Raw genomic sequence first — 27952 nt, 5'->3', positions numbered from 1 at the left:
TATAAATAAAAACATCCCCTTCACTATTCAACCGGCGTTTTATACGGATAACAAATTAAAAAAATATATTCTTAATAATAAAGATATTGATAGTCAAACTAAAAAATCAGGTGTTTATAAACTCAACTGTAATGACTGTAATTCCTTATATATAGGAAAAACTAATAGAAACTTTGAGATCAGAATTAAAGAACATCTTAGGGCTTTAAAGGGAAACTGTGAATCAGAATTTGCGGATCATTTATTAAATAACGACCATACTTTCGATATTAATTCAGGTTTTAAAATACTACATTCTGGTTACAAGGTATCTCAAATCAATAATTTTGAAATCTTAGAAATAAGAAAACACGTGAATATGAAAGCAGATATTATTAATAAACAAAAAAATTTTATAAACCCCATTTTAAATATTTTCCCAATTACTCGGTCTTTCCCGTCTAGTGACATTTTAATTCCTACTTTGAATAACCCTCCCCCACTCTTACCTCTCCCCGCTCCTTCTACCTCTTCTTTCTAGACCTAATTTTAATTATAACTTTAGTATACTTGTGCTCCTGATGATGTGAACTTGGTTCACGAAACATGTTGAGATTTTGTATCGAAATAAAGTGATGTAAACTAAGTTATTTGTGTTTTAATAAAAAATAAATAATGCCATCACAAAGTGAAAAGCAGTTAGAAGAAGTTTTCTTCGAAAAATCATAAATAAATGCATACTAAGCAAAGAGGGTATAAATGTCACAAAGCACAAGCTTCTTTAAAATGGTTAATTTATCAAATATCTCTGTTGGCTGTAGAGCGACTGTTGTGAAGACGAAGCAGTGATTGCCGGTTTGGGAGGTGGCTTCAGGAGTATTGTGACCTCGGTGATAAGCCACCGTGTCATTTTAATAACGGCGATGTGGGCTGCAAACTGGAGGATTACGGCTCCGAAGCCCTTGTAGAGACCGATGAAGCCCTCTTGGTTAATGGCAGTTCGATAGCAGTCGAAGAACCCTTCGTAACCCGTCAGGATGGGGAGTACGGAGTAGCCGGTGTCCAGATTATCGATTATTGTTCTTGTTCCCTGCAATACACAAGTAATGCCAAATTATTCCACAAACTTCCCCAACAAACATTTTAAATACAATCTCATTTTACCTTACATTCCAGACAGTTCTGTTTTTAAGGGTTCAGAATCACTCCCATCCAAATCAGCTACATAGTACGAGTACTACATAGTAAGAATGAATCATGTTTTCGCCATGTCTGTCTAATTGGGAGAAGTTCCCACTGATGCATTGTTTATGAGAAAGAGGGAGAGGTTACAGTGAGCTCAAAAGCGGTATGCCTATATACTGGTGTCCGGGGGTAAAGTGCGCTAACTTCGGGGGGTGGTTCTACATGATTTTAGAAGTAAAAAAATAAATAACTTATTTTAAATTTCCAATGTTTCAATGTAGTAGGTAAAAAAGTTGAATCGTTTGCATGGGAAAATAAAAATTCTTCTATGGAAAAATATGTTTGTACGGTAAAATAAATATCGGAATTTCGAAAAAAGTTATTTTTCCTTTTTACTTCTACCATCATGTAGAATCACCTACCAAAGTTAGTGCACTTTACCCCCGGACACCCTGTATAATATATATACAGTTGTCATAAGAGAGTAACCTGTAAATGAAGTCGGTGCAGGATAGTTTCCATAGGGTAGAACACCACGTCGCTGACGATGAGGGCGGCTAGCGAGGCGCTGAGGTTAATGTCATCGTTCTTGCTTATGGGCTCGGGGGATGTTGTTCCGTTACCACTGGAGTCAGGCTGTCCCCGGTAGGTACCCTCCAGGGCCTGGATTTGGCGCTGCCGGAACCTTAACACTCGACTTATGATTCCTCGGATAGACACACTGAAAAGTCAAAAGATAACATGGAATTAATATAATGAAGCCAACAATAATATTTTTTAAAAGAAAACAGGTATAAACTCCGTTGAGTCATGTTTAAGCAACAGAATTTTTCATGTATTTTCTTAATGCACAAAATTTTTGCCTGAAATATGGGATTCACAAACTTAAAATTTTATCAAAATTTGGTGATTTATGTTATTTACAATGCTACAGGGGATTATGTTCTTTACAATGCTAAAGGGGATTACTGAATAACTCTAGCTTTAAAATCTAAGTGCTCTGATTGGCCGGTTACTTTTCATGACTATATCACTTTCTAGTGTTCTGATTTGTCCCGATACTGATTGTAAGGCCCTTCCTCTAATGAAATACGCAAGTGTACAATTCAAGTTGCGGATGATACAGTTCAGTTCTTCTAATAAATGGGAAGAATTGAGTAGAAAAATTAACCGTTTGATTGCCAATCGTCGACTTTCGTCGATTCGTGTTTTAACGAAGATTGCCGATCGTCGATTTCCGTCGATTGCGTCAGTCGTGTTCTGATTCGCGCGTACGTCGGTACGTAAAATTCTCATTTTTTCGAAACGCCTGGACTTCGGGATCCTCCTCCGCGTGATTCTAAACCAATATTCTTTAATAAAACACCGAAAAAATCATCGAAATCCTTGAAAATTCAAAGAGTTTATGGGGTTTTAAAAAAATATATAGTTTCATAAAAAATAATGTTTTTTTGGTGGCATTTTACAAGCAACTGTATGAATTTTTTGGCACTCAAACGGTTAAAGAAATCTGATACATATTAAACAGGATCAGAAAATGGCTAGACTCACTTACACTTAATGCTAATAAAACCAAATTTATCACTTTCAAAATAACAAAATTAGGAAGGAAACCTGAATATAAAAATATCAACAGACTTAACATCATGTCACTTAAACAACTCTATTCTAAAACAATACTCCTTTACTTTCATAAATACAAAACACAAGAAATAACAACTAACACATATATTAGAAACACTAGATCTAAGGGTCAAAAACATATCCAATAAGTAACTACAAATACAATATTTGGGCAAAAAAGCTTCCTATACTATGGTACCAAAATCCCACTCTCTTTCAAAACTTACAAAAATATTTTAACATTTAAAAACTATGTAAAAACTGTTTTTTGAATGAAATAAATAAATAAATAAAAAATAAAAAAAATAAATAAAAAATCTTAAATAAAAAGCTGTATACAAAACATAAACAGAAGTAGATAATATGTATACTGACCAGTGGCGGCCGGTGGTCAAAATATGTGGGGGTTCACCGGATTACAACATTAAGTCATAAAATAAATTAAATAAAGGTAGATACCTATTTAGAAAGAAGTTCTATTCTCTGCTCCTTTTGTTTAGCGAAGACCTCTATCAATGCTTAACACTGATAGTGCGTTCAGTCTGTCCTGGCTCAACGTGTTTAAAAAAGATTTTATTCTTTTTCACGTTGAGAAACATCTTTAGCTTTCAACTGAGGTCATTCCAAAGGTCATGAATGGTGCACAAAAGTTTTAGTAATTTCAGTCTCGGGAAAGTCTTCTAATAAACAAGTAGATACTATAAAAAGTTGTAAAATTGATAAAGCGCCGTTAGCTTTTGAAAAATCGTCGCGGGCGTAAATTGCACAGAGTTTACCTTTTACTGATCTTTATTTAGGAAGTCATACGTTTTAAGCGTCACATTTAAATCATTTTCTGGGAAATTTGACCTGTATCGATTTTTATTAAATAGCTCATTATGGTGTTTAACTTAGGCACGGTAGCCTGAATCCAATTGCATTCTGATGTCAACTTTTCCTAAAACCTATAAGCTCAAAACTTTTTGTAAATGTAAATGACAAGAATTATGTTTTTTGATTTTTTCAGAAAGGTGAGTTACATCAGTAACACCGCTGATTGTCCAAACTGAATCAACATCGTAAATTAAACACAAAAACAAAATAAACTATTGAATTGATCACATGCACAGAGCTACCAAGCTTTGTTATACAATGTTTTGTTAAATAATCGGGTAAACTTCTTCGATCCAGATTTTCACTCTTGTTTTATTATCAGTTCAGGTTTTAGGTGGACCGGCATTTTTTAGTATCACTTTGTTTTCAAAACTCGACCTATTGTTCTTAATGTATTCCACATTCAAACTCATTCTTAATTTATACTTTGAACAAACACAAAAGTAATCATAAATTAGTATAACCTACAATTGATATGCCTTATTAATAATTGATATACAAGATCGATATAACCTGCAATTAAACTTCAAAACTTTCGCAGAGTAAGAAAAGTTTTAAATTCAACAGACAATGCCCGGCAACTGCGAGTACTGACTGAACTGATAATAAGTAATCTGACCACCACTCATCTCTTAATGACAAGTTTTATCATGTATGCTTGTATCGAAGAAGCGGAACATTCGCTGAAAAATAGCAGATGGTAAATTGAAACCACGATATCGACAATAATATCAAACATACGCGTTTTAGTTTAACTTTCTACTGAATAAACCGTTCCTTCTGATGTGGTGGTAAAACCCCGAACGCCGTCCTTGATATGGTATTATTTGCAAAGAATAGTATAAACTGGTATGTACCCACGCTTTCGACTGTTCCACAGAATATGCGACAAAGCAGTTAAATTTTGGATCGCAATCGAAAACGAACTGCTACGAACATAGGCACAAGTCAAAGTCGGTCTGCAAGTTAAGCGCGCCTAATAAGTAGGTACCTTTTGAATGAGATATTATAACCGAACCGAGTTTCGTATTGTGATTAGCCATGTCGGAAATCTTGTTGGTTGTTCGGCGCTCGGGAGCACATATTAGCTGGCCGCCACTGATACTGACACCAAATACAGATATGAAACTGAAACCACATAATATATTTATAATTATTTCAGAACAAAATACTATTCAATATATTTATAATTACTTTATATTATTCATAATGCTCTGACGGCCGGCATAATCCAGTGGTAACGCATTGGACTGCCATCCCGAAGGTCGCGGGTTCGAACCCGGCGTGAGCAAATAAATTTTATTTGATTAATTTGTGTTATTTCACAATTAATTAATTAAAATAATATATAGTATATTTGCGGCACGTTCCAGAGTGGAAGATACTACCAGTATCGCCCTGGTGTAAGACCACCATTCAGAATTGAAACGTTGCTCCAAATGGCTTTAACCGTGTTTAGTGACTAGATCTGAATAGCCAGGTACTTCCCCACCTTCCTCTTTCCCTTCCCCACTTACCTTCAGCCTCACAACATCCCCCAATTGGGGATGCCATAGTCTCACTGGCTCCAGACGGGAGCAGTTGGGACTCTTGTGAGGTATTCACTATAAAAAAAAATACTACATAATTTTAATCATATGAAATCCTCAGCACGGGATATCCCAGTGAGTATATCATTATATCTACTTGTTACAAAATAAATAAATAATAAAACACTTATATGTATTATTATTATAAGTATCTTGGCAACTACCGCCATACATCTGCGCGGAAGTTGGTATACCGGCATACGATGCCGACATTTTGTAAATTCATCGGTGACACCCGCGATCAGCCTGTCAAAGTCCTCACCACTCACGTCGTGAAGACTTTAAACATGGCGGAGCAGTTAATAAATAATATGATTTAGATCAATGCTAGGAACAAACGAGTTAACAACAAACGACAGACAGCTACAGCACTAATAGCAGTTGTGAGTGAGGTTATGAAAGCTAATTTTGACATTTCGAGGTTGTGGCGATGCGGGTCTCGTGATTTCAGTAGCAACGTGTGAGAACTGTGCGTGACAAGTTGTTTGCAATGTGATTACACAAAATTAGCATCAGATTCTTGCATATTCCCATGGAAGAAGGTTCTACCAGTATCACAATGTTTATTCCAGCTCAATCACTCATCTCATAATAAGAATCAAATCTATTTACCTGAAGAGATATTTAGAGATCCCAAAAGCCACGGTGGGGACGACAATGGCCCAGATGGGGAGCATCCTGCCCTTGTTGGGGGCTCCCCATGACAGCAGGCGCACCGTGCCCTCCTTGAACACGTCCAAGATGCCTGGCTTGTCGCTGGCGATGTCGCTCTGGACTGTCTCCACGAAACTGGCCGAATAGAAGGGCGTCACAATGGCTATGCTAATTCTGGAAAAGAAACAAATTTGAAGGGCTTTTTTTTAATGCCAGATCATGTAAAAGTGGGTGCCGCAGTAGAAGTCACCAGAGGCAGATCGAGGAAGTGGAAAAGGATTGGATCAGGTCGTGGTCTGAGAAGCAGCCAGAGGAGAGTATTTCATCACCTTGGTTGGACATGGCTAACTGACATTTTTTTCAAATGACCTTTGATTGCAAAACCATTCTGCATTTTTATAACCGAAATAATTTTCAGAGCTATGTGTTATTTCCATAGACACTTGTATGACAAAGGTCTAAAATCAAGGTCTAACATGCTTGTCACTTTGGGAGGTCTTCCCCTTATCGTGTTCTGAGGGGTTAAGTATATTTAATAATTTCTGATTTTGAGGTTCAATCTAATGTAAAGCATTTTAGTATATTTGCTTAATAAATAGGCCCCAATGGTCGAGTGGTTGAAGACATCTGTCCCTGTAAGAAAAGAGAGCGGGTTCAATTCCTACTTGTAACGGTTATCTTTTTATTTGTCTGTGTCTTGTTCTGTTTTGTTTAGATTTATTAGTATTATCTTCTTCTTCAATGATATGAAGTATTTGAGTTTAATATATTTTAAAGTATTATAAAATGACGATAGAAAGTATAAAATTAATACTAGAAGGATATACAAGTACCTACATACAAAATATTATCAACAAGTATGAGTAGACTTACATTGTATTAGAAATGATTTAGAAGATATCATAGTAAAGCCCTTTTGTACCTAGCTTCTGTGCAGTTAAACAGATCCGCTACATCTGCGTACCTATTACTAACTTCATGTAATCTAGGTACAAGCGAGTGTTTGAAATGCTCAGTCTTGGAATTGTTACAATTAAACAGAGTGTTAGATCGAGTAGCTCTAATGGGTACATGAAATTCAATGAGGTTAATTAAATCAAGGCTGTCTACACTACCATTTACAATTTTGAACACAAATATTAAGTCGGATATAATTCTTCGATCTGAGAGTTTTAATAAATTTAATTTTTTCATTAAGTAATTATAGTTTATACTTTCAATGGGAATACCGAGTTTAAAATTGATGTGTCTTAGAAATTTTTGTTGAATTTTTTCTATTGAATCTCAATGTATTTTATAATGGGGGGACCAGATCGAGGAGTTATATTCGACTTGACTAACTAAAAATGTATACAAAATTTTCAAAGTTGAAATATTTCTGAAGCCTTTGGAGTTTCGAAGAATGAATCGAAACATTTTCATTCCCTTATTGTTAATTGCGTTTATGTGAGATGTAAAGTTTAATTTAGAGTTGAAAATGATGCCAAGGTCATTAATTTCTTCGACAGAGGTAAGGGTTGAGTTATTAAGTTTATATGAATATATAATTGGTTGGCTTATTTTGTAAAATCTTATTGAATGACACTTATTTATATTTATATAAAGTTTATTAAGAGTGCACCAATTAATTATCCTGTTCAAGTTTTTTTGTAGACGGATACAGTCTTCAACGGTATTTACTTTTTTAAATATTTTCAAATCGTCTGTAAAAAGTAATACATTTATGTTGTTATCAAATATGTTAACAATATCGTTTATAAACAGCAAAAACAATATTGAGCCTAAATGAGACCCCTGTGGTACATCACTTGTAACTATAAATTGGTTGGAAAGGAATAAATTGATTTTTACTAGTAGAACTCTATCAGTTAGATAGCTTGCGAACCGGTCTAAAAGTTTTCCATCGATACTGAGCTTACATAGTTTAACGAGGAGAATTTTATGGCAAACATTGTCAAATGCCTTAATAATGTCCGTATATATGGAATCGACTTGAGTTCTATTAGCTAATGCGTTCGATATATAGTTTTCATATAATGAAAGATTTTTCAAAGTTTATCTGCCTGACAAAAATCCATGTTGATTCGGAGCAATGAGGTGGTTAATATAAGGTGAAATTTTATCTAGTAATAGTTTTTCAAAAAGTTTCGGCATTTCGGATAGCTTACATATTGGTCTATAGTTAGTTATATCACATTTATTACCCTTTTTGAATATAGGTGTCAGATAACAACTTTTCCAAATGTTAGGGAAGCAACCTGTATCAAGGGATTGATTAAACAATAAGCAAATCGGCTCAGCCAGTGAAGCAATACAATTTATAAGGATACTGGGATGCACATTATCGGATCCGGCCTTCTTGTTTTTGTCTAGGGATTTAATCTTAGTTTTAACATCGTTTAATGTATGGCAGGGATATGTGTGCTCTCGTTAATGGATGAAGGTGGGATGTAATTGTCTGGGATATCTTCGTCATAAACACTTTTGAAGTGGTCAGCAAAATAGTTAACCTTTACTTTCATATCAGTACTACTCTTTTCTTTGAAATGCATTGAGATGGGTAAGCCTTGTTTGTTTTTTCTTAGAGAGTTAAATCAGATTGAAAAAGTTCTGATTGTTGGAAGGTATAGAATTTTCGATTCCATTTATGTAATTAAAATACGATTTTTTAGACATTTTTTTACATTGAGATCTATAGTTGTGAAATATCTTGTAGTCGTTTAGGGATTTCGATTATTTATAGTTTTTGCGAGTAATTTTTTTACACATTGAACCATTTTGGGAACTTTGCTTCTTTGAAGTGCAAAAGTGGTACATATTTTTCAATGGCCCTATTAATAATTGTGTATCAGACGCAAGTCCTTTACATTGACTGTAAATAAGGGGTGCTGAATCTTCTAGTCGGTGAGCTGCTTTATGTTCAGGGCCTTTTCCGGTTGCTGTGATGTCGTGTATCCAAGGAGAGAGCAGTAGGTAGTCCAAGGAAGCGAGAGGTCAGAAGTCAAAGGCGGTTGTAGTAGTTCCAGCGGGAGAAGCAGTCCAGAGTGAAGCGGTCAGAGTAGATGTCAGAAGAGAGAGACTTGAGATCGCTTTACGCGCGGTATATATAGGACTAGCGGGGGCGTGCACACATCGGTGTGCGCGCGTCTGATACGCCCCGCGTAAACGAGGTGCATTTTTGTGCAGCTTCGTGTGTTTTCATATGACTTTAATAGTCAATATTAAAATTATTTATTCAATAGTACTCTTTACGCCGCTTCATCTCATGAAAACTGTTTTTCCCTAGCATTTTTAATGTTTTTATAATAAATTGTACAATATGAATCAGTGGGTCCTCAGACCGACATTGGTGTGAGGAAATCCTTATAACTACTTAATATTAATGTTTACATATTTCAATATTACTTTACAACATAGACGCGAGTCCAGCCTTTCAACTTGTATATTTTTATTTAGCATTGTTGCGGCGAGACTCACGCAAATCTAACATTAATTTGCGCAATTATATATGAAAAGAGAAATATTTCTAAGTTTATGGTGCTTTGCGCTGATTGGCTAGCCGTTGCCGCTCACTGTTTGGCCGGGCTTCGCCTGGGCAAAGGAGAGGGGATGCGACGTAAATACTGGGTCCACGGCTTGCGATGTGCCCATTGCTCTCCAGCTGGGGAGGGGATACCACGTAAATACTGTGTCCGGGCGCTCGTTGTGCTCAGTACTCGCCGGCCGGGTAAATACTAGCTTTCTTATCCTCCCATGGTCAGAAAGCTGCTTTGCGGCCTTAGGGTAACATTGCGTATTGCGTTCGATACAAATTGTGTAAAATAATTCCATATTGTGATTAATATTATTGTGATTGTTGGGGCGAAGAAATGACCAGTCTTCATTAGCAAGATATTGTTTCATGTTTCACAGCTTTAAAAAAATTATAAGTAAGGTTAGGCAGAATAGTTGTGTCGTCTAGTGAGTTACTTGTCATAATGTTTATGCTTACAGCGGGGTGGTGGCAGTCTAGGGGGAGGAGCTCATCAACTGATTTAACAACATGAATTGAGAGATCACTGGGGAACACTAAATCCAACAGTCGATTATTGTTATTGTAGTAAGTTGAGAGTAAGTTCGTCACATCTATTAATTCGCGAGCATTTTCTAGCTGGCTTAAGTTGTTACAAGAGTCTTTATTCGTCCAATCAATGCTAGGGGTATTATAGTCGCCAAATAAAATTGTTCTGGCATCCGGGTATTTATTTTTAAAGGTTTCGACGTCGTCAATGTGGTTTCTGTAGGTTGTGATGTTGGATCCTGGAGGAATGTAGAGAATTTTACCTGATTTATTTTTTAATAATACGAACACCTGTTCCACGTCTAAATATTTACATAGTAATCGAGTGGATGGCAATGATTTTGAAATGTATATGAGAACTCCTCCTCCTCTGGTTTTAGTACTAGTTGCTGGATTTCTATCAAGGCGGTAGGTGTTGTAAGATGAAAATCCAAGTTCCTCGGTATGAATATCAGCATCAAGGTTTCAGTTGGAAGAAATACATCAATGTTTTGGAGTAATGGAAAAGTAGTTTGCAATTCTAAAAGTTTGGTACGGCAGCCTCTGATGTTTTGGCCGTATCCTTTGATGGGTTTGAGTTTTTTGGAATAATCTTCACTATTGTCGGCTTGTTCACCCCCCTGTATCCGACTTCCCATTATTTGGCGTAGGTCCGACAAGTATTTCCTTTGGTTTGGTGTTTGGACTTGGCCCTATCTTGGAATGGCATTAGAACGCCTTACTCACACTCACCATCTGATTTGCAGAACAACTTGCAGGGCAGCATGTTGAACCCCGCCAACTTCAGTATTATTATTCCGACTTCCATTAACTTCGAAGCGATTAATAATAATTCGGATGTTGGTTTTGCCTACGCACAATCCAATTTGCAGAACCCAAATCAGATGGTGACTAAGGTGTATCGGGGAAATGTAGTTAGAACCTTATGCAATGAATTATGATGCCCTAGCTGATTGCATATTGTTCTATCTGCAAATATGTTCTAAGATGGTAAGTATACTTCCTATTTAAATATTTTCTAAATATAACTAAAATACTTTACACAAGATTAAAACAGATAATGAGAAATAATCACCTCAATCTCAGAAAAAGGTATAGAGAAGTTAGAAAGAACCCCGTCCAACCAAAGTGACCATACCCATATAGGTTGTTGTGGTGTTGATTCGCTGAAATACCTCTACAGCTGTCCCAAGGATGTTTTGTCCTTTGAAATCTCAATGGGCACTCGAGCAAATTATATATTTTTAATAAAATGTTATTATCTAATCCAATTATGTAATTCTAAAAAATAGCAGTTGTACTTACGATTTCAAGAAAATGTGCTGGCAGAATGTCAAGACTGAATTGCAGTTGTTTATGTCTCTGTAAAAAAAAAAACAAAAATGTATTTAAAAGAATATAAATTATGTGAAAAATGCATGACTGATTCAAAATCAGCATTCTTAAGTTACACAGTAACAATCTCACTAATTAGATTCTTACATGCACGTACAACGTTCATGTGGTGAAGCCGGCCGCGCCTGGTTTAAGACTGTTTTAGCCAAAAGCCTTGGTAATAAGTCATATTTTTACTTTTCTGACCTTAAGCGACGCATTATATATTGACTGTTATGACTAAATACAATATCCTTAGAGAGGCTTCGCATACCAATAAAAAATTCTGTCCAAACGGTAGCACAAAAATGGCTGCCAATATGGCGGCAACGCCAGACGATTTCCATGATTATTATTCAGTGGCTTGACATTTGGGGGAAATCAATTATTTCTTATTTATCATACATTACCGATTACTATACTCTATTTAATTATAATATTTTTTCTGGCAAGCATAGGACTCTGTGGTCATTGTCAATGAAATAATAATCAATTTTCAAAATGTGGATACATAATTATTATGAATTTTTAAACTTTATAACCGAATAAACATAAATATACCAACATATGATATTGTGACCACTGTCTCATTCATCGAGTTACATTCAATGTTCTGTTGACGAAACGAAAAAGAGTTGGTTGACTTCCAACCCTCAGGTCGCATAGCTTTGAGGCATATATTTTTTCATGAAAGTTGCACTTTTATCCCAAACAGGTGGAAATTAAGGTACTAAACAAAACAAATTGTAACACAAATTGTGTAGGAACGTTCACCAATTATATATCTAATATTCTATACTTAAAGTTTTTTTAAATTTTCAATATATAGAACCAACAGTTTTCAGTTCACCCCGAACCTTCATCAGGGTTACATATAAACATATTGGTATGCATATCAATATATATGTTATATAAAAACATATTGGTACGCATATCAATATGTATGTTATACAAAAACATATTGGTACGCATATCAATATGTATGTTATATAAAAACATATTGGTACGCATATCAATATGTTTTTATATAACCCTGATGAAGATTCAGGGTGAAACAAACCGTTTGGTTTTACATATATATTGAAAATATATATAATAATGTGGCATTAAAGACAAAGTTATTTGATTCTAATTATTATCTTAAATATTAATTGTCGGTATATGATAAATCATTGAATGGCGCCTAATCAATATTTCTATTAATATAAATACCAAGGTGTAGTAATGAATAATATATAATCATTGATATAATTAAAAATAAATTGTTAAACCAAAATATATTAGCCCCGGGTCGCGCCACATTTTCGCTGAGCCTCTGTATTCTTATTGTTCACTGCAAATATTTATATGACGGCTGCCCGTTTAATTGATGAATATAAAATTTTATTGTCACAAAGAATAAGCTCCTCGGTGATTACAATATTAACTATCAACGTACTTAACCTTCCAGCGGGCGCGCTGTCGTAAAATTTACGACAGATGCGCCTTATCGCTTCCCCCACTCTTACCACTTAGTCGTCAGCATCGAGCTTCGAGCTATGCTAGAGTCAAATCAAATGTCAAACATTTACCGCAAGATATAAATGTTTTTCTCAAAGTGAATTACGGTCAGGCAGTTTAACCGAAAACAGAAGAAGAAAACAGAAGCTTTCCAAAACGCGGTGTTTGTCGGTTATGTGCACTGGATAAGAAAAGATCCTCAGCATCAATGAAGTGTTGCCGTTGCCAGTCCATTACATGCAAGAACCATTCTTCAGTTGAGGTGGTTTGTAACAATTAAAGGATGAGAATATTGATTCTGACTAAATAGGCCGATAAAATATTTTGTTTTGAAATATTAACATGTTTAGAGTGTTGCTTCGTTTGTTTTTTAAGAAAGTCAAATAATTACTGCATATTATCATTTTTCATATCCTTCAAAAAATTCCCTAACATTTGTGTAAGAAAACAACACTTACATGGAGAAAACTCGATGACGTAAAATTTACGACAAGCGCCCGCTCAAGGGAAATTTCTCAACGCGCCCGCTGGAAGGTTAAATATCGTACGCCAAAAGATGTCTAAACCATCAAACATAAAACCGCTCACCCATCAATAAATTGAAAAAATGTTTGACAGGAATGCTTTCCTAATATTTTACTTATCTGTGAAATAATATTTATATTTATACTCGTTGGTTGAACACTTTGCGGTATCTTGAAATTATTAAACTTTACATTGTTTTTAAGCTTAAGTTTTACAATTAGCCGACTGACAATTCAATGGAAATAGACTATCAACAATGGCATAATAAACGGGACAAAATGTTATTTTACAAGAACATAGGCGGTGAAACTATTCTAGTCTCTTTCTAACAAGGGATGATGGCAAGAGAAGAGTGATGAAGACGCGATGCTAATAAGTAATTTATTTGTTTTCTCTCTCTTTATTTTTTATCTAACAAAAATATAATCTAGTGGGGGAAAGTCAGTCCTAATGATATAATAATGAATTATAGTGAGAAATGTTGTATCGCTATTGTAGACATAAAAATAATAAATCAGTAGTATCGGTTGAGTTATCAGGGCTATTCGTGGCTGTTGTATAATGCTCACTTTGGCCAGGGAGATATCTTGGAGATGAGGTCCTCGCAGGCCAGGGTCATGCCGCGCACCATGCACACGGAACCGATGCCCTTCCACAGAGTGGTGAAGCCCTGGCGCTTGTGCAGGTGCATCACCACGGGGGCCAGCGACACAGGCACCAGGTGGAACTTCTTGGACCCGTGGTGAACCTGATCATTACATAAATCAAATACAATTCAGGAAATGTCATATTGGTTACTATATGCATATTGGGAGACCTGAGGTTAGGTGGCAAGTGGCAAGTGGTAAGTGGCTAGTGGTTAGTGGCTTAAGAAATTGGGGGAAAGAGCATGAGTGGAAGGAAAGAAAAAAGTTTTTATTGATAATTTCTCTTCAATTCAATCGCTTATATCTAGAGACAAACTGAACTCCCACGGACTTTACACAGAGTTTTTATTGATAATTTCTCTTCAACTCAATCACTTATATCTAGAGACAAGCTGAACTCCCATGGGCTTTATAGAGTTTTTCAAAATCATACATAGACAGTAATTTTCCTCTTCTTTTGATCAAAATTTTATCAAGTATCAAAATTTAATTTAATAATTAAATTCTAATTAACTAGTGGTAAAAGGGGATGGGAGTGGTTTTTCGAAAAGTTACGTAGACAGTGACCTTCCTCCTGTTTTGATGGTCAAGTGTGCAAAATTTCATCAATGTAGAAATAAACCTGTACATTTTTTTAAAAAACAAACCGGCGCTGGGACACTTTTCCTTATCGCTTTTATCTAGAATTGTACACCGATTTTGTTCATTATGCAGGTTACAAAATTATTTAATCTGATAAAACAAATTATCTACCACACACTAACGTAGATAGTAAAATATCTCTTTACTTTAGATGGGAATTATAGGCGTGTTGTTGCGTTACTGCATTATCAAGACAACTCAAAATGTGCAGAAAGAAATATTAAAATAGGGACAGGCTTAATACGCACGTTTTGTTTGAAGTAGTAAGATAATTATGAGAAGTAAGGGGTAGGCAGAGAGAACGGACCACCAAACAACTTGGTCTTGGAACACACTTCATTCACTTCACTTCAATTCATACATACACATACACCCCGACTTCTGCTAACATTCGCATTAGCATCATATATTCACCTTGCACTCCTTTCTTCGCTCATTCGCTCTACATGCCCAAACCATCTAAGCGTCCCTTTCTTAATCTTACTCATTACGCTTTTTCTTCCCTTATTTAAACCAAAATATGAACCTATGACCCTAAAATAGGTTCTTAGGTTGTTAGTTTGGGTTTAACTTCACAGGCTAATATGTTCGGTATTGGGAACAAACTAGTACCCGATTATTCGCTTTTTTGAACAACTCATATGGTCTAATAGAAATGGTTGTCTCCCTTACCCTCATAGTAAGAAATATGAACTAAACGGCGTTAAAAAGAAAAAAAAATCACCAGAAGTTAACCAGAGAATAATTCAAATGTGCACCTCTATTAAACCAAAGGTTCCGACCGCGATTTGAGAAAAATTTATGATATTTTGTGAAGTTTTTTATATGAAATGTCTAAAAATGCCTATAAAGTTTAGAATACATTTGGATATTATAATACCTATGTGTTTTCAGTTGTTATCAGTAAGTTTAGTTCAGTGTTTAGGCGAATAAAAGTAAAGTGCCATTTTAAAAATATTTTTATGTTTGCATTCAAAATTATATGTTAACCTTTAACTGTTAACATGGGTATTATTTGTTAACCTTTAACCTGTTAACCGGGGAGTTCAGTTTTGAATTACGCAGCATGTAACGGGCGCGAACTCCTTCACTAGGACGTATCAATACCACGCCCGGTGGACGTTAATTTTATTTTTATTTTTTTTATTTATGCATCAAAAAAATTGAAAACATTGAATTAAAAAAATTGAATATTTACAAACAATTATAAAGATTACAAAAAATATAAAAAAGGTTATAATTACAAAACAATAAATAAAAGCACACAGATAAAAGAGAAACATTGAGTTTAAAAAAATAAAATATGTAAAAATTAAAAACTCAATTTCCGTGCGATATGTTCGGAAATATACGTCCCGCTCGTTCCAGGGCGCAACATATATTTCAAGGATGTATTTATACGTCCTACCCGTACCCGATACTGTTTACGTTTGACGTATTTATACGTCCCGCCCGGTTAACAGGTTAACTGTTGACGTGGGTATTATATGTTACCCGCCAGAGGGACGGCTTTTATTGTGTACCACTTACTGCCTTCAAAATTTTGTACAAACATGAAAATATCTGTTCAAAATGTTTATTTGGATATCTTTATTAATTTTAGAAATAGAATAAGAGGAAATTTATTAACTTATATGACAAAAATAATGAAATTTAAGAAACTTTGTTTTTTATTTATTTAAAAAAATATATACAAAATTAGAAAAGATTTCATCATTTTTTGCATGTGCAAGGATAGTGAATAAAACTAAACACCAACTAAGTCCATAAATCTGAACAAAAAACGTGCAGGCTTTCCTTTAGGTGAATTAAAACATAAATATTTTATTTTTATTTTTTATTATTATGTCATGGGGTGAAGAAAAGACATCAAATTATACTTTTTTTTTACAAAATAGTTACAAAAATGCATTATTTTCCATTTTCGTAAATTGAAATACTTACTTCTCACTGTTACACAGTGGTTTTTCTATTAAAATGCATATTAACTGTGTATTTTCCAAATATTTAATAAATATCCCTATTTTCTGTATATTTACTAAATTGCAATATGTAATAATTTCAAAGATAAATTTAAAAATAACAAATTCCTTGATGATAATTTGGATGTTTTCGTGTATGGGTATCCAAAGGCGCGCCTCATCAGCTAAAATAGGTTTTTAGGCTAGAGATTTTGCAACCTGCACAAAGTATAAGGTAGTTTACATGATGCAATAGAATGTAAACTATAATTATTTATATATACTATATATATAAAATAGAAAACAAAATAATTTTTTTAATACCTGACATTGTCTTCGAAGCACCACAAATGGGTGACTGAGAAGGTTTTCCACTATCAGACTTGCCAGGCTCACTCCCGTGCCAACATAGCGCTTTACTGAATCTGAAAATGATTAAGATATTCAATGCAAATATTTTTCTTAAATACTTCAGAGAGGCCTCGTAACTAGAGGTGAAGCATATATACTAGAACAGATGTTTGAAACAGATATGTCAAAAATACTTTCATACTTAGTATTTGTTCTAAAGTATTGCTTATGCTATTAATCTGATACTGTCTTAAGTCTGAATACTCTTTCACGCTTACTCGCCCACATTAGAAGAGTGTTTCCCTATTGTCCAAATACTTGGGACCCCACATGGACACCATAGGTGAGCAAGCGAGAAGGAATCTGATACTGTCTAAAGTATGAATACCCTTACTCGCCCACATAAGAAGAGTGTTTCCCTATTGTCCAAATACTTGGGACCCCACATGGACACCATAGGTGAGCAAGCGAGAAGGAATCTGATACTGTCTAAAGTATGAATACCCTTACTCGCCCACATAAGAAGAGTGTTTCCCTATTGTCCAAATACTTGGGACCCCACATGGACACCATAGGTGAGCAAGCGAGAAGGAATCTGATACTGTCTAAAGTATGAATACCCTTACTCGCCCACATAAGAAGAGTGTTTCCCTATTGTCCAAATACTTGGGACCCCACATGGACACCATAGGTGAGCAAGCGAGAAGGAATCTGATACTGTCTAAAGTATGAATACCCTTACTCGCCCACATAAGAAGAGTGTTTCCCTATTGTCCAAATACTTGGGACCCCACATGGACACCATAGGTGAGCAAGCGAGAAGGAATCTGATACTGTCTAAAGTATGAATACCCTTACTCGCCCACATAAGAAGAGTGTTTCCCTATTGTCCAAATACTTGGGACCCCACATGGACACCATAGGTGAGCAAGCGAGAAGGAATCTGATACTGTCTAAAGTATGAATACCCTTACTCGCCCACATAAGAAGAGTGTTTCCCTATTGTCCAAATACTTGGGACCCCACATGGACACCATAGGTGAGCAAGCGAGAAGGAATCTGATACTGTCTAAAGTATGAATACCCTTACTCGCCCACATAAGAAGAGTGTTTCCCTATTGTCCAAATACTTGGGACCCCACATGGACACCATAGGTGAGCAAGCGAGAAGGAATCTGATACTGTCTAAAGTATGAATACCCTTACTCGCCCACATAAGAAGAGTGTTTCCCTATTGTCCAAATACTTGGGACCCCACATGGACACCATAGGTGAGCAAGCGAGAAGGAATCTGATACTGTCTAAAGTATGAATACCCTTACTCGCCCACATAAGAAGAGTGTTTCCCTATTGTCCAAATACTTGGGACCCCACATGGACACCATAGGTGAGCAAGCGAGAAGGAATCTGATACTGTCTAAAGTATGAATACCCTTACTCGCCCACATAAGAAGAGTGTTTCCCTATTGTCCAAATACTTGGGACCCCACATGGACACCATAGGTGAGCAAGCGAGAAGGAATCTGATACTGTCTAAAGTATGAATACCCTTACTCGCCCACATAAGAAGAGTGTTTCCCTATTGTCCAAATACTTGGGACCCCACATGGACACCATAGGTGAGCAAGCGAGAAGGAATCTGATACTGTCTAAAGTATGAATACCCTTACTCGCCCACATAAGAAGAGTGTTTCCCTATTGTCCAAATACTTGGGACCCCACATGGACACCATAGGTGAGCAAGCGAGAAGGAATCTGATACTGTCTAAAGTATGAATACCCTTACTCGCCCACATAAGAAGAGTGTTTCCCTATTGTCCAAATACTTGGGACCCCACATGGACACCATAGGTGAGCAAGCGAGAAGGAATCTGATACTGTCTAAAGTATGAATACCCTTACTCGCCCACATAAGAAGAGTGTTTCCCTATTGTCCAAATACTTGGGACCCCACATGGACACCATAGGTGAGCAAGCGAGAAGGAATCTGATACTGTCTAAAGTATGAATACCCTTACTCGCCCACATAAGAAGAGTGTTTCCCTATTATCTTGTATGCATAAAATTATCCACAGCCATCTTAGTAGAGTCAAGTTAAATATGAAAAGGGGGTTGTGCTTGCAAAAGGTCCAGTCATTCTGAATTTTTTATATGTTGTTAGGACCTAAACCAGTATTAAAAAAAAAATTTCAACTTCGAAAGTGCTGTGCGAGCGGCGGTGGACCTAAAAAACCAGGAAATTTTCGAATTTTTTTCAGTTTTTGCTCAATATCTCAGTAAAGGAAGGGTCTGACCGTATAGATACTTTTAAAGTAGACCAAATTTGCTATAATTTGAGACCAAAGCAAGCCATACACAGCCATTGGTTTTCAAGATACAGTTCTTCAAAAATAGGCAATTTTTTCCAAAAAGTGAAATTTTTTCGAAATGGTCACTTATTTTGTAAAATAATTTCTAAAATACGCATCCCACGTCAAATATTATGCGAAATAAAGTTGTTGTAAATTTAATTAGCTTTCATTTGAGACTAGATTAATATCTGTAGACTTAACGGTTCTCTCAAAAATGGCAGATAACCAAAAACAGTCATAAGTGGATTTTGGGTGAAATGCAAATAAACTGTTCTCACGTCTTTTTATGGTTTTATTTATCAAACGGTTAACACATTTTTGATGAAAAAAAGAAAAGATATTACATCTATCGGGAATTACGTCATCTTCAAACATTGTTTTATATACCTACATACTAAAATGCTTGTACAAACATCATGGTACCTACCATAAGGACAAATTACATGTACAAAAAAAAACAACTAATATAAATCATGTAGGTATTGTGTCTTGGTTGCCAAATCATGTCTTTCTTTTTATCTTAGCTGCCTTCACAACTCTCAACCGCTCTTGCTGCGCATCGCCTTTTTGTTCCTTGCACCAATGATTATATAAAAATTTATGGCCGGTGTTTTTGAAGCAAACGAGTGTCCCTTTGTTGCAGCCTGTCTCCACTATTACTATGTCATCGCCAAAACGTTTTTGGAGGTGAGTTTTCGCTGTTCTGACATCAGGGATACAATCACCCTTTATTTGCTGCAGAAGGTGTGATAAAGAAAACTGACATTCATCACTGTTTTCCATTAGGTAATAGTACACATACTCCCATTGCTTCTTCAGTATTACTGGTTGGACGATAACCTCTCTTATTCCCAGTAGCAGATGGTAATGTAAACAGGCTCCTGTAGCACACTCTGCGGTACGTCCCGTCTGCAGCAACCAGGTCGTCAGTGGCGAGGAGGCGCTCCTCAATGGCCCTTCCCCAATCGTCACCTCGGCGTTTAGCTGCATCTAAAACAGTTTGCCTTATGCCCAACTTCTCAACTGTATGGATTATATTCCTTCTTGCCAGTGGTAGTTTGCTTTGTTGCTGGAGAAATTCTTCAGTGATAGCATCACCACACAAAAAGCAAATCCCTTTCAAGGTAGGAGCCAGTTTGCATGATAATCTTGTCGATGTAGTCTTCGGTTGGGAAGCAGAGTCTCCTCCTCGATGAACTGAGGCTTCAACGTTATGCACAGCTGTATATGTCTTCCTACATGCATCATGAACGCTGACTTGGTTGCAATTTTGGAGGAAATTTTTATTTTCTGCGAGGCCACGTTTTTGACTCACTTCAATTAGTGCTCGAATTCCTAGTTCTTTGATGATCACAACAGGACCTGTGTCGAGGTCCTCACGACACACAAACACACGCCCGGACGGATAGACATTCCGCAACACACTGAGAGCTGCCCTGGAAGGGCCGGGTGCGGGTAAGGAGGTCAAGGGGGGGGGGACAATAAAATTATTTGGCTAAAATATTAGCGGTGCTTTTAAATTTGGGTTAAGTAAGTTTCCCAATTATTGTATTGTTTAAATTTGACTGAAGGTCGTTATACTGGTCGATAATTATGCCATAAAATAAACCCATGATGACTCATGGGTATAGGTACTAATGGGTACTTGAAATTTGAAATAGTCGTAATTACATTATAACCCTAGGATAAACCCACGATGATTAATGGATTTACTTCACAGCACAATAAAACCATAGAAAGAACAGTTTATTTGCATTTCACCCAAAACTCACTTATATGTATTGGTTATCTGCTATTTTTGAGAGAACCGTTTAGTCTACAGATATCAATCTAGTCTCAAATAAAAGCTTATTAAATTTACAACAACTTTATTTCACACAATATTTGACGTGGGATGCATATTTTAGAAATTAGTTTACAAAATAAGTGACCATTTCGAAAAACATTCACTTTTTGGAAAAAATTGCCTATTTTTGAAGAACTGTATCTTGAAAACCAATGGCTGTGTATGGCTTGCTTTGGTCTCAAATTATAGCAAATTTAGTCTACTTTAAAAGTATACCTATATACTGATTACACCGGTCAGACCCTTCCTTTACTGAGATATTGAGCAAAAACTGAAAAAAATTCGAAAATTTCTTGGTTTTTTAGGTCCAAGCCGCTCGCACAGCACTTTCGAAGTTGCGAATTTTTTTTTTTTAATACTGGTTTAGGTCCTAACAACATATAAAAAATTCAGAATGACTGGACCTTTTGCAAGCACGGATGTACATCTTGACTGGACTATCTTGATACCTCATTATGTCTTAGCAATATTGAAATAAATGTCCCCAATTCCCATTGTTTAAGACACCATAGCATTTTTCACCTTAATATTTTTTTAAATAATATCGCCTATTTTAACCCTCTGACCCAAATGTGTCGACTGTATAATAAGATTGAGTGTGCTGAAGTAGATATTTTTGTTGATAATTTATATGGATTCAGAATTTTTTTTTGCTATTGTTAAATAATATGTTGCACTGATTATATTATGTATTACTTGCGTCTCTTACTTTTCTGTAATATTTGTATTTCATATATATTTTTAATTTAGAATTTTTATTTTTATTTGTTTTATATTTTAATCTTTATTTAGGTATATGAAAATTAATGTGTCTTTGTTTGTGTATTTTTATGTTAACTGAGTTTTTATAACTGGATTGTTCTCACGTAAGTGAGATCGTCTGTAAAAACCCAGTATAAATAAATAAATTATCCAAACACTTGGGACCCCATAGGTGAGCAAGCGAGAAGGAACCTGATACTGCTAAAGTCTGAATACCCTTTCACGCTTACTCGCCACACAAGAAGAGTGTTTCCCTATTATCCAAATACTTGGGACCCCATATGGACACCAGTGAGTATGTATTCAAATACTCCACAATACATTGGACGTGAAAGTATTTTAATACTCGCTGGTAGTTAGTATTAGGAAGTCAGAGGATACTCGTTGCGAGGTATCTGCATGACAAGGACCAATGAAATGGACTGCCACATGAATTAAGAATGATTACAGACTTGACAGAATTCAGAACTAAATTTAAAACTCACCTTTTTGGACAATCATATCCATAAAACCAGAAACTTTTCACCTTCACAGTCCGCCACATTTTAATAACAAAATGTGAACATTTTTTGTAAGCTTTTTAAGGTCATTTTATCATCATTCTCCAGTCCTAAAGAGTCCTAAATTCTCAGGTCTCTTAAGAAATATCATCTTTTTTCTTGCCATTAATCTGTTTGTAAATAATAAGTAAGTTTTGTTTGTAAATAATAAAATTAGACAGAGACTAGGAATTGGTAATAAATTGTACAGCGCCCTTGAGGTGGTTTTTCACATAAACGGCGCCATACAGTTTATCCAATTATTAGTTTTATGGATTTCCGTTTGGGGATTATTGTAAATTTGTATTTTTTAGAGCTTAATAAGCTTATAGTTTATGTTTTGGCTCCAATCATGGACCATGGCATGGGACCATTTTGTGTACAGAGTATATTGTGAGGCTGAAAGTAATGGGGATGGGAAGGAGTTGAGCAAGAGGAAAGGGGAACGTACCTGGCTAATCAGATTGAGTCACCAACGCCCTGTCTTTACCAGAGCGGTACTGAAAATATCTACATCTTCTTCTTCTTCTTCGATGGCGCTACAGCCCATATCGAGCTTTGGCCTCCTGCAACAGTCGCCTCCAACTCCTCCTGTCCTCAGCGGCTGACTTCCAGTTTGTCACCTGGAGAAGCTGTGCTGCATCCCCTCTTACCTCATCTTCCCACCTCAGTCTGGGTCTTCCCACTTTTCTCTTTCCACCTGGGTGACCAGTCAGAATTCTTTTTGGGACGCGTGTATCCGGCATTCTCTGTACATGCCCAGCCCATCTCAGCCTGAGGAGTCTCATGTGTGCAGAGATGCTAGGGGCCTTATATATATCGTACAATTCTATATTGTGCCGGATACGCCACTGTTCGCCCTCTTTCACGGGTCCACATATTCTTCTCAGCACCTTTCTTTCAAAAGTATCCAGCATTTCAGCCATCTTTACCGTCAGTGTCAGCGCCTCACATCCATATGCCAATACAGTTCTTACAATGGTCTTATATATGGTTATTTTGGTTTTTCTGTGGACACTACGTGACTTAAACACTGGCAGCAAAGAGAAGTATGTTTTGTTGGCTGCTGTGATTCTCCTTCTGATTTCTGCTGGATCCTCATTGTTCTCTGTCAGGCTGGAGCCCAGGTAGGTGAATTGATCGACCACTTCGTATGAGTAGTTGTCTTTAAATAGTGCACTACTTCTTCTTCTGTGTGAGGGGTTCCTGCTCTGTACCATCATTTTTGTTTTGTCAACATTAACTCGCAGTCCTACTTCCCGCGCCGCTGTTTCTAAAGGGTCGAAGACCTCCTTAATGGCTGAAATTGATCTTCCGACAATGTTGATGTCATCCGCATATCCGACAACTTGACTGCTCTTGAAACAAATATTGGAGCCAGTGTCTATTAGTGTTTTTCGTATTACATGTTCGAGCACAATGTTGAAGAGAGTGGGAGCCAGACTGTCCCCCTGTTTAAGTCCCTGTGATACTGTAAATTCTTCCGACAATTCTCCGTCTATTTTGACCTGACATCTTGAGTCTGACATTGTGGCTTTTATGAGCCTAACCAATTTAGGTGGAATCTGGAATTGTAGTAGTATGTCATATAGACACTCCCGATCTATGCTATCATATGCTTGCTTGAAATCAATGAATAGTTGGTGTATGTCTATGTCAAATTCCCAGCACTTTGCCAAGATCTGTCTGACGGTGAACAGTTGGTCTGTTGTGGATCTACCGGTGCGGAAGCCTGCCTGATACTCTCCCAGTAGGTTTTCTGCATATTTATCAATTCTTTGTTTCAGTATCATGGTGTAGATTTTATATGCTGTGCATAGAAGTGATATTCCTCTATGATTTTCGCATTTTAATTTGTCACCTTTCTTGTGAATTGGGCATATTATGCTTATTTGCCATTCCTCTGGTATTTTTTCCAGTGTCCATATTTTAGTTATTAAATTGAATAGCAGATTTCTCAGATGCTCATTTCCATATTTGAACAACTCTGCCGGGAGGTTGTCTTTCCCAGGTGATTTGTTGTTTTTAAGTTTCTTTAGTGCAGCATTTATTTCTTGCATTGTTGGTGGATTCGCTGAAAATATCTACATCATATAACCTAAAAAAAGTGGTTATTCAACTAACGGCACTGTTTCACATAATTTAATTTCAGTTTCCATGATGACCTCCGTGGTCGAGAAGTAAGGCTAGCAATCCAGAGGTCGCATGTCCTGGTCGCATCCTGGCGTGCGCGCGAGAAATTTTTTTTTGACTAAGTTGTGTTTCATAATTTATTGATTGAAAATATTATATGGAGCGGAAGATACTCTCAGTATCGCCCTGGTGTAAGAACACCATTCAGAATTGAAACATTGCTTGAAATGGCTTTAGCCAAGTTTGGTAACCAGATCTGAATAGCCTGGTACATCCCCACCTTTTTCCTATCCCCAGCCTTATAACCTTAGCCTTATAAGATACCCCAATTGGGGATGCCATAGTCTCACAGTTTCCAGACGTTTGGGAAATGTTAGGACTCTTGGGGCGGTATTATAAAATATTAACAAACCTTTCTAATTCATATTTTTCCTATTACCTATAATTTTTTCCAAATATTTGTCCCGCTAGGCGCCAGAACATGTCCCGTCGCAGTATTTGGTACGGGCGATATTGCTGCTAGATAGGTAAGTAAGTACAAGTGCGAAATACTGTGGAACAGGTATTTGGTATTTTTTCATACTCGTACTAGTTTTTACTATTTTTTTTATTCTTCAATATATCACCTGCCAAAATGCCAAAACAGGGTAAAATTTCGATCGCGCTGGCCTCGCTCACCTTAATTACTGTACGACACAACTTTTAACCTTCGGGGCGGTGGAAAATATTGCAATAAAAATTTCAATTACGTAAAATTAAAATTAGCTTTCGTTTTGTGAAACGAGGCCGTCCATTTTCAAACTTTATTGTCAAATGTCATTTTGTTTTGTTGGTATTTCTGTTACTATAGGACGAAACGAACGGCTAGAAGTGGCTAGACACATAATCGCGCGGGCGTTTTTTTTAATGTAAAAAAATTCGTATTTACCTAATATGCATGCATTGTGTGCGTTGTGATTGAAATTTATTAGCTGGATTTTATTTTTTTACGTTCAAATTTTATTTAAGTTAACTATTTCTGCGATGTTGAGCGGCTACGCTAAGTTTTTGTAACATGGTTTATGATGAAAAAGAAAATGCCCCCTTTATACCGCCTGCTCGCGTCAAGGCAAGAAGAACATCCCAGTTTTCAATTAGTTTAGCGGCTACGCTAAGTTTGTGTAACATGGTTTGTGATTCAAAAGAAAGTGTCCCTTTTATACCGCCTGCTCGCGTCAAGGCAAGAAAAACATCCCAGTTTTCAATTAGTTTAGCGGCTACGCTAGGTTTGTGTAACATGGTTTGTGATTCAAAAGAAAGTGTCCCTTTTATACCGCCTGCTCGCGTCAAGGCAAGAAAAACATCCCAGTTTTCAAATAGTTTAGCGGCTACGCTAGGTTTGTGTAACATGGTTTTTGAGATATATATATATATATATATACCATGTTACACAAACCTAGCGTAGCCGCTAAACTAATTGAAAATTGGGATGTTTTTCTTGCCCTGACACGAGCAGGCGGTGTTAAGGGGACACTTTCTTTTGAATCACAAACCATGTTACACAAACCTAGCGTAGCCGCTAAACTACTTGAAAACTGGGATGTTTTTCTTGCCTTGACGCGAGCAGGCGCTATAAAGGGGGCACTTTCTTTTGTTTTACAAACCATGTTACACAAACCTAGCATAGCCGCTAAACTACTTGAAAACTGGGATGTTTTTCTTGCCTTGACGCGAGCAGGCGCTATAAAGGGGGCACTTTCTTTTGTATCACAAACCATGTTACACAAACCTAGCGTAGCCGCTAAACTACTTGAAAACTGGGATGTTTTTCTTGCCTTGACGCGAGCAGGCGCTATAAAGGGGGCACTTTCTTTTGTATTACAAACTTAGCGTAGCCGCTCAACATCGCAGAAATAGTTAACTTAAATAAAATTTGAACGTAAAAAAATAAAATCCAGCTAATAAATTTCAATCACAACGCACACAATGCATGCATATTAGGTAAATACTAATTTGACGGAATTTTTTAACATTAAAAAAAACGTCCGCGCGATTGTCTCTAGCTACTTCTAGCCGTTCGTTTCGTCCTATAGTAACAGAAATACCAACAAAACAAAATGACATTTGACAATAAACAAATAAAGTTTTAAAATGGACGGTCTCGTTTCACAAAACGAAAGCTAATTTTAATTTTACGTAATTGAAATTTTTATTGCAATATTTTCCACCGCCCCGAATGCAAAAAGTTGTGTCGTACAGTAATTAAGGTGAATCTAAAGGTTTTATGTAAAAAATATTCATAATAAGCGAGGCCAGCGCGATCGAAATTTTACCACAGATTATTTTGCGCACAATTATGACTGCCAAGTGATCAAACAACAAACAAGGCGCAATTATCCCATTGTGAGCATTTTAAAATGTTCAGAAAAATAACAAAACAAAAAAATTGAATGTAATAGAAGGCAGCTACTGTATGATGTGAGATGTGATGCAATAGTAAGACAACATTATTTGTGATAAATATAAAACACGTGAAATATTGTATAATTGAATCAAAGTACAAAACTGACCATCTTCAGGATTTTCCTCGAGCACCAAAGCCGGCTGCGGAGGGAAATTGGAGGGTGGTTGGTTTAAATTGTCAAACTGATTGTACATAAACTGGTTATTCGCCGGATGGTAGCCGTGGGATCGCCTGTTATAGCCAGAATATTCACCAAAACCCGCCATTACGCGAAAATTAAATTATTATTTTATATAAATCATCCAAAACGTCAAAAACAGAGGTTACGTACTGAAGTGTTGCCATTATGGGCTTATTTAAAATTATCTGACAGTTCGGTACTTGTCTAAAAATTAAATCAATAATCGGGGTCATTTGTTCAGAACATAAACAATAAATTTATTGAAGACGTATAAATTCTAAAATAACAAGTGGCGGTTCGTGCAACGAGGCAGAGGAGGCTGTGCTTCCCCTAAAAAAATAGAAGAGAAAAATACTTCTAAAATATAATAAAAGGAAGCCTAAGTTACTTGAAATTAGATATTACCAATTAATAAATTATTGAAGAAGCCTTATTACTTCAATCTAAATATGACCGCTTTATTTTTTCGAATTTCACTAGCATTGGTTGTCTTTAGGGAATGCAATCCAGCAAGAAAATGTCAATCCAGGTATTTGCGGGACTGAACAATCTTAGTCCCGCTGGATCCAGGTATTTGTGGGATCCAGCAGAGTGGACGTAGATATCTAATCAATCGTATAATAAAGACCTAATACCTCGATCTACCAACCTTGTTTTTAGAGTTTTAAATTTATACCCATAATAAAACAAGTTCTTTGGGAAATTTTAAATTATTTATTAATAGGTATACCATT

The 27952-nt window shown here is 36.3% G+C and overlaps 1 protein-coding gene across 2 annotated transcripts; it reads right to left on the bottom strand.

Moving 5' to 3' along the window:
* Positions 1-567: 567 nt before the first annotated feature.
* Positions 568-27350, bottom strand: Slc25A46a (Solute carrier family 25 member 46a). Of its 2 annotated transcripts, XM_089644532.1 has the most exons (7): positions 27144-27350; positions 16937-17037; positions 13932-14110; positions 11269-11325; positions 5862-6077; positions 1654-1885; positions 568-1069 (listed from the first exon to the last, which is right to left on the bottom strand). In XM_089644532.1, exons 1-7 carry the CDS (start codon positions 27301-27303, stop codon positions 770-772), a joined length of 1245 nt encoding a protein of 414 aa, XP_089500658.1. In that variant the 5' UTR covers positions 27304-27350; the 3' UTR covers positions 568-769. The 2 variants fall into 2 exon arrangements, with proteins under 2 accessions (XP_089500658.1, XP_089500666.1); XM_089644540.1 differs by lacking the exon at positions 16937-17037 and having other exon boundaries at positions 27144-27263.
* Positions 27351-27952: the final 602 nt, after the last annotated feature.

Source organism: Hesperophylax consimilis, chromosome 2 (assembly GCF_061612785.1).
Source record: "Hesperophylax consimilis isolate HC1 chromosome 2, BYU_Hcon_1.0, whole genome shotgun sequence".
Taxonomy (NCBI): domain Eukaryota; kingdom Metazoa; phylum Arthropoda; class Insecta; order Trichoptera; family Limnephilidae; genus Hesperophylax; species Hesperophylax consimilis.
This window is presented reverse-complemented; position numbering and strand designations above follow the sequence as displayed.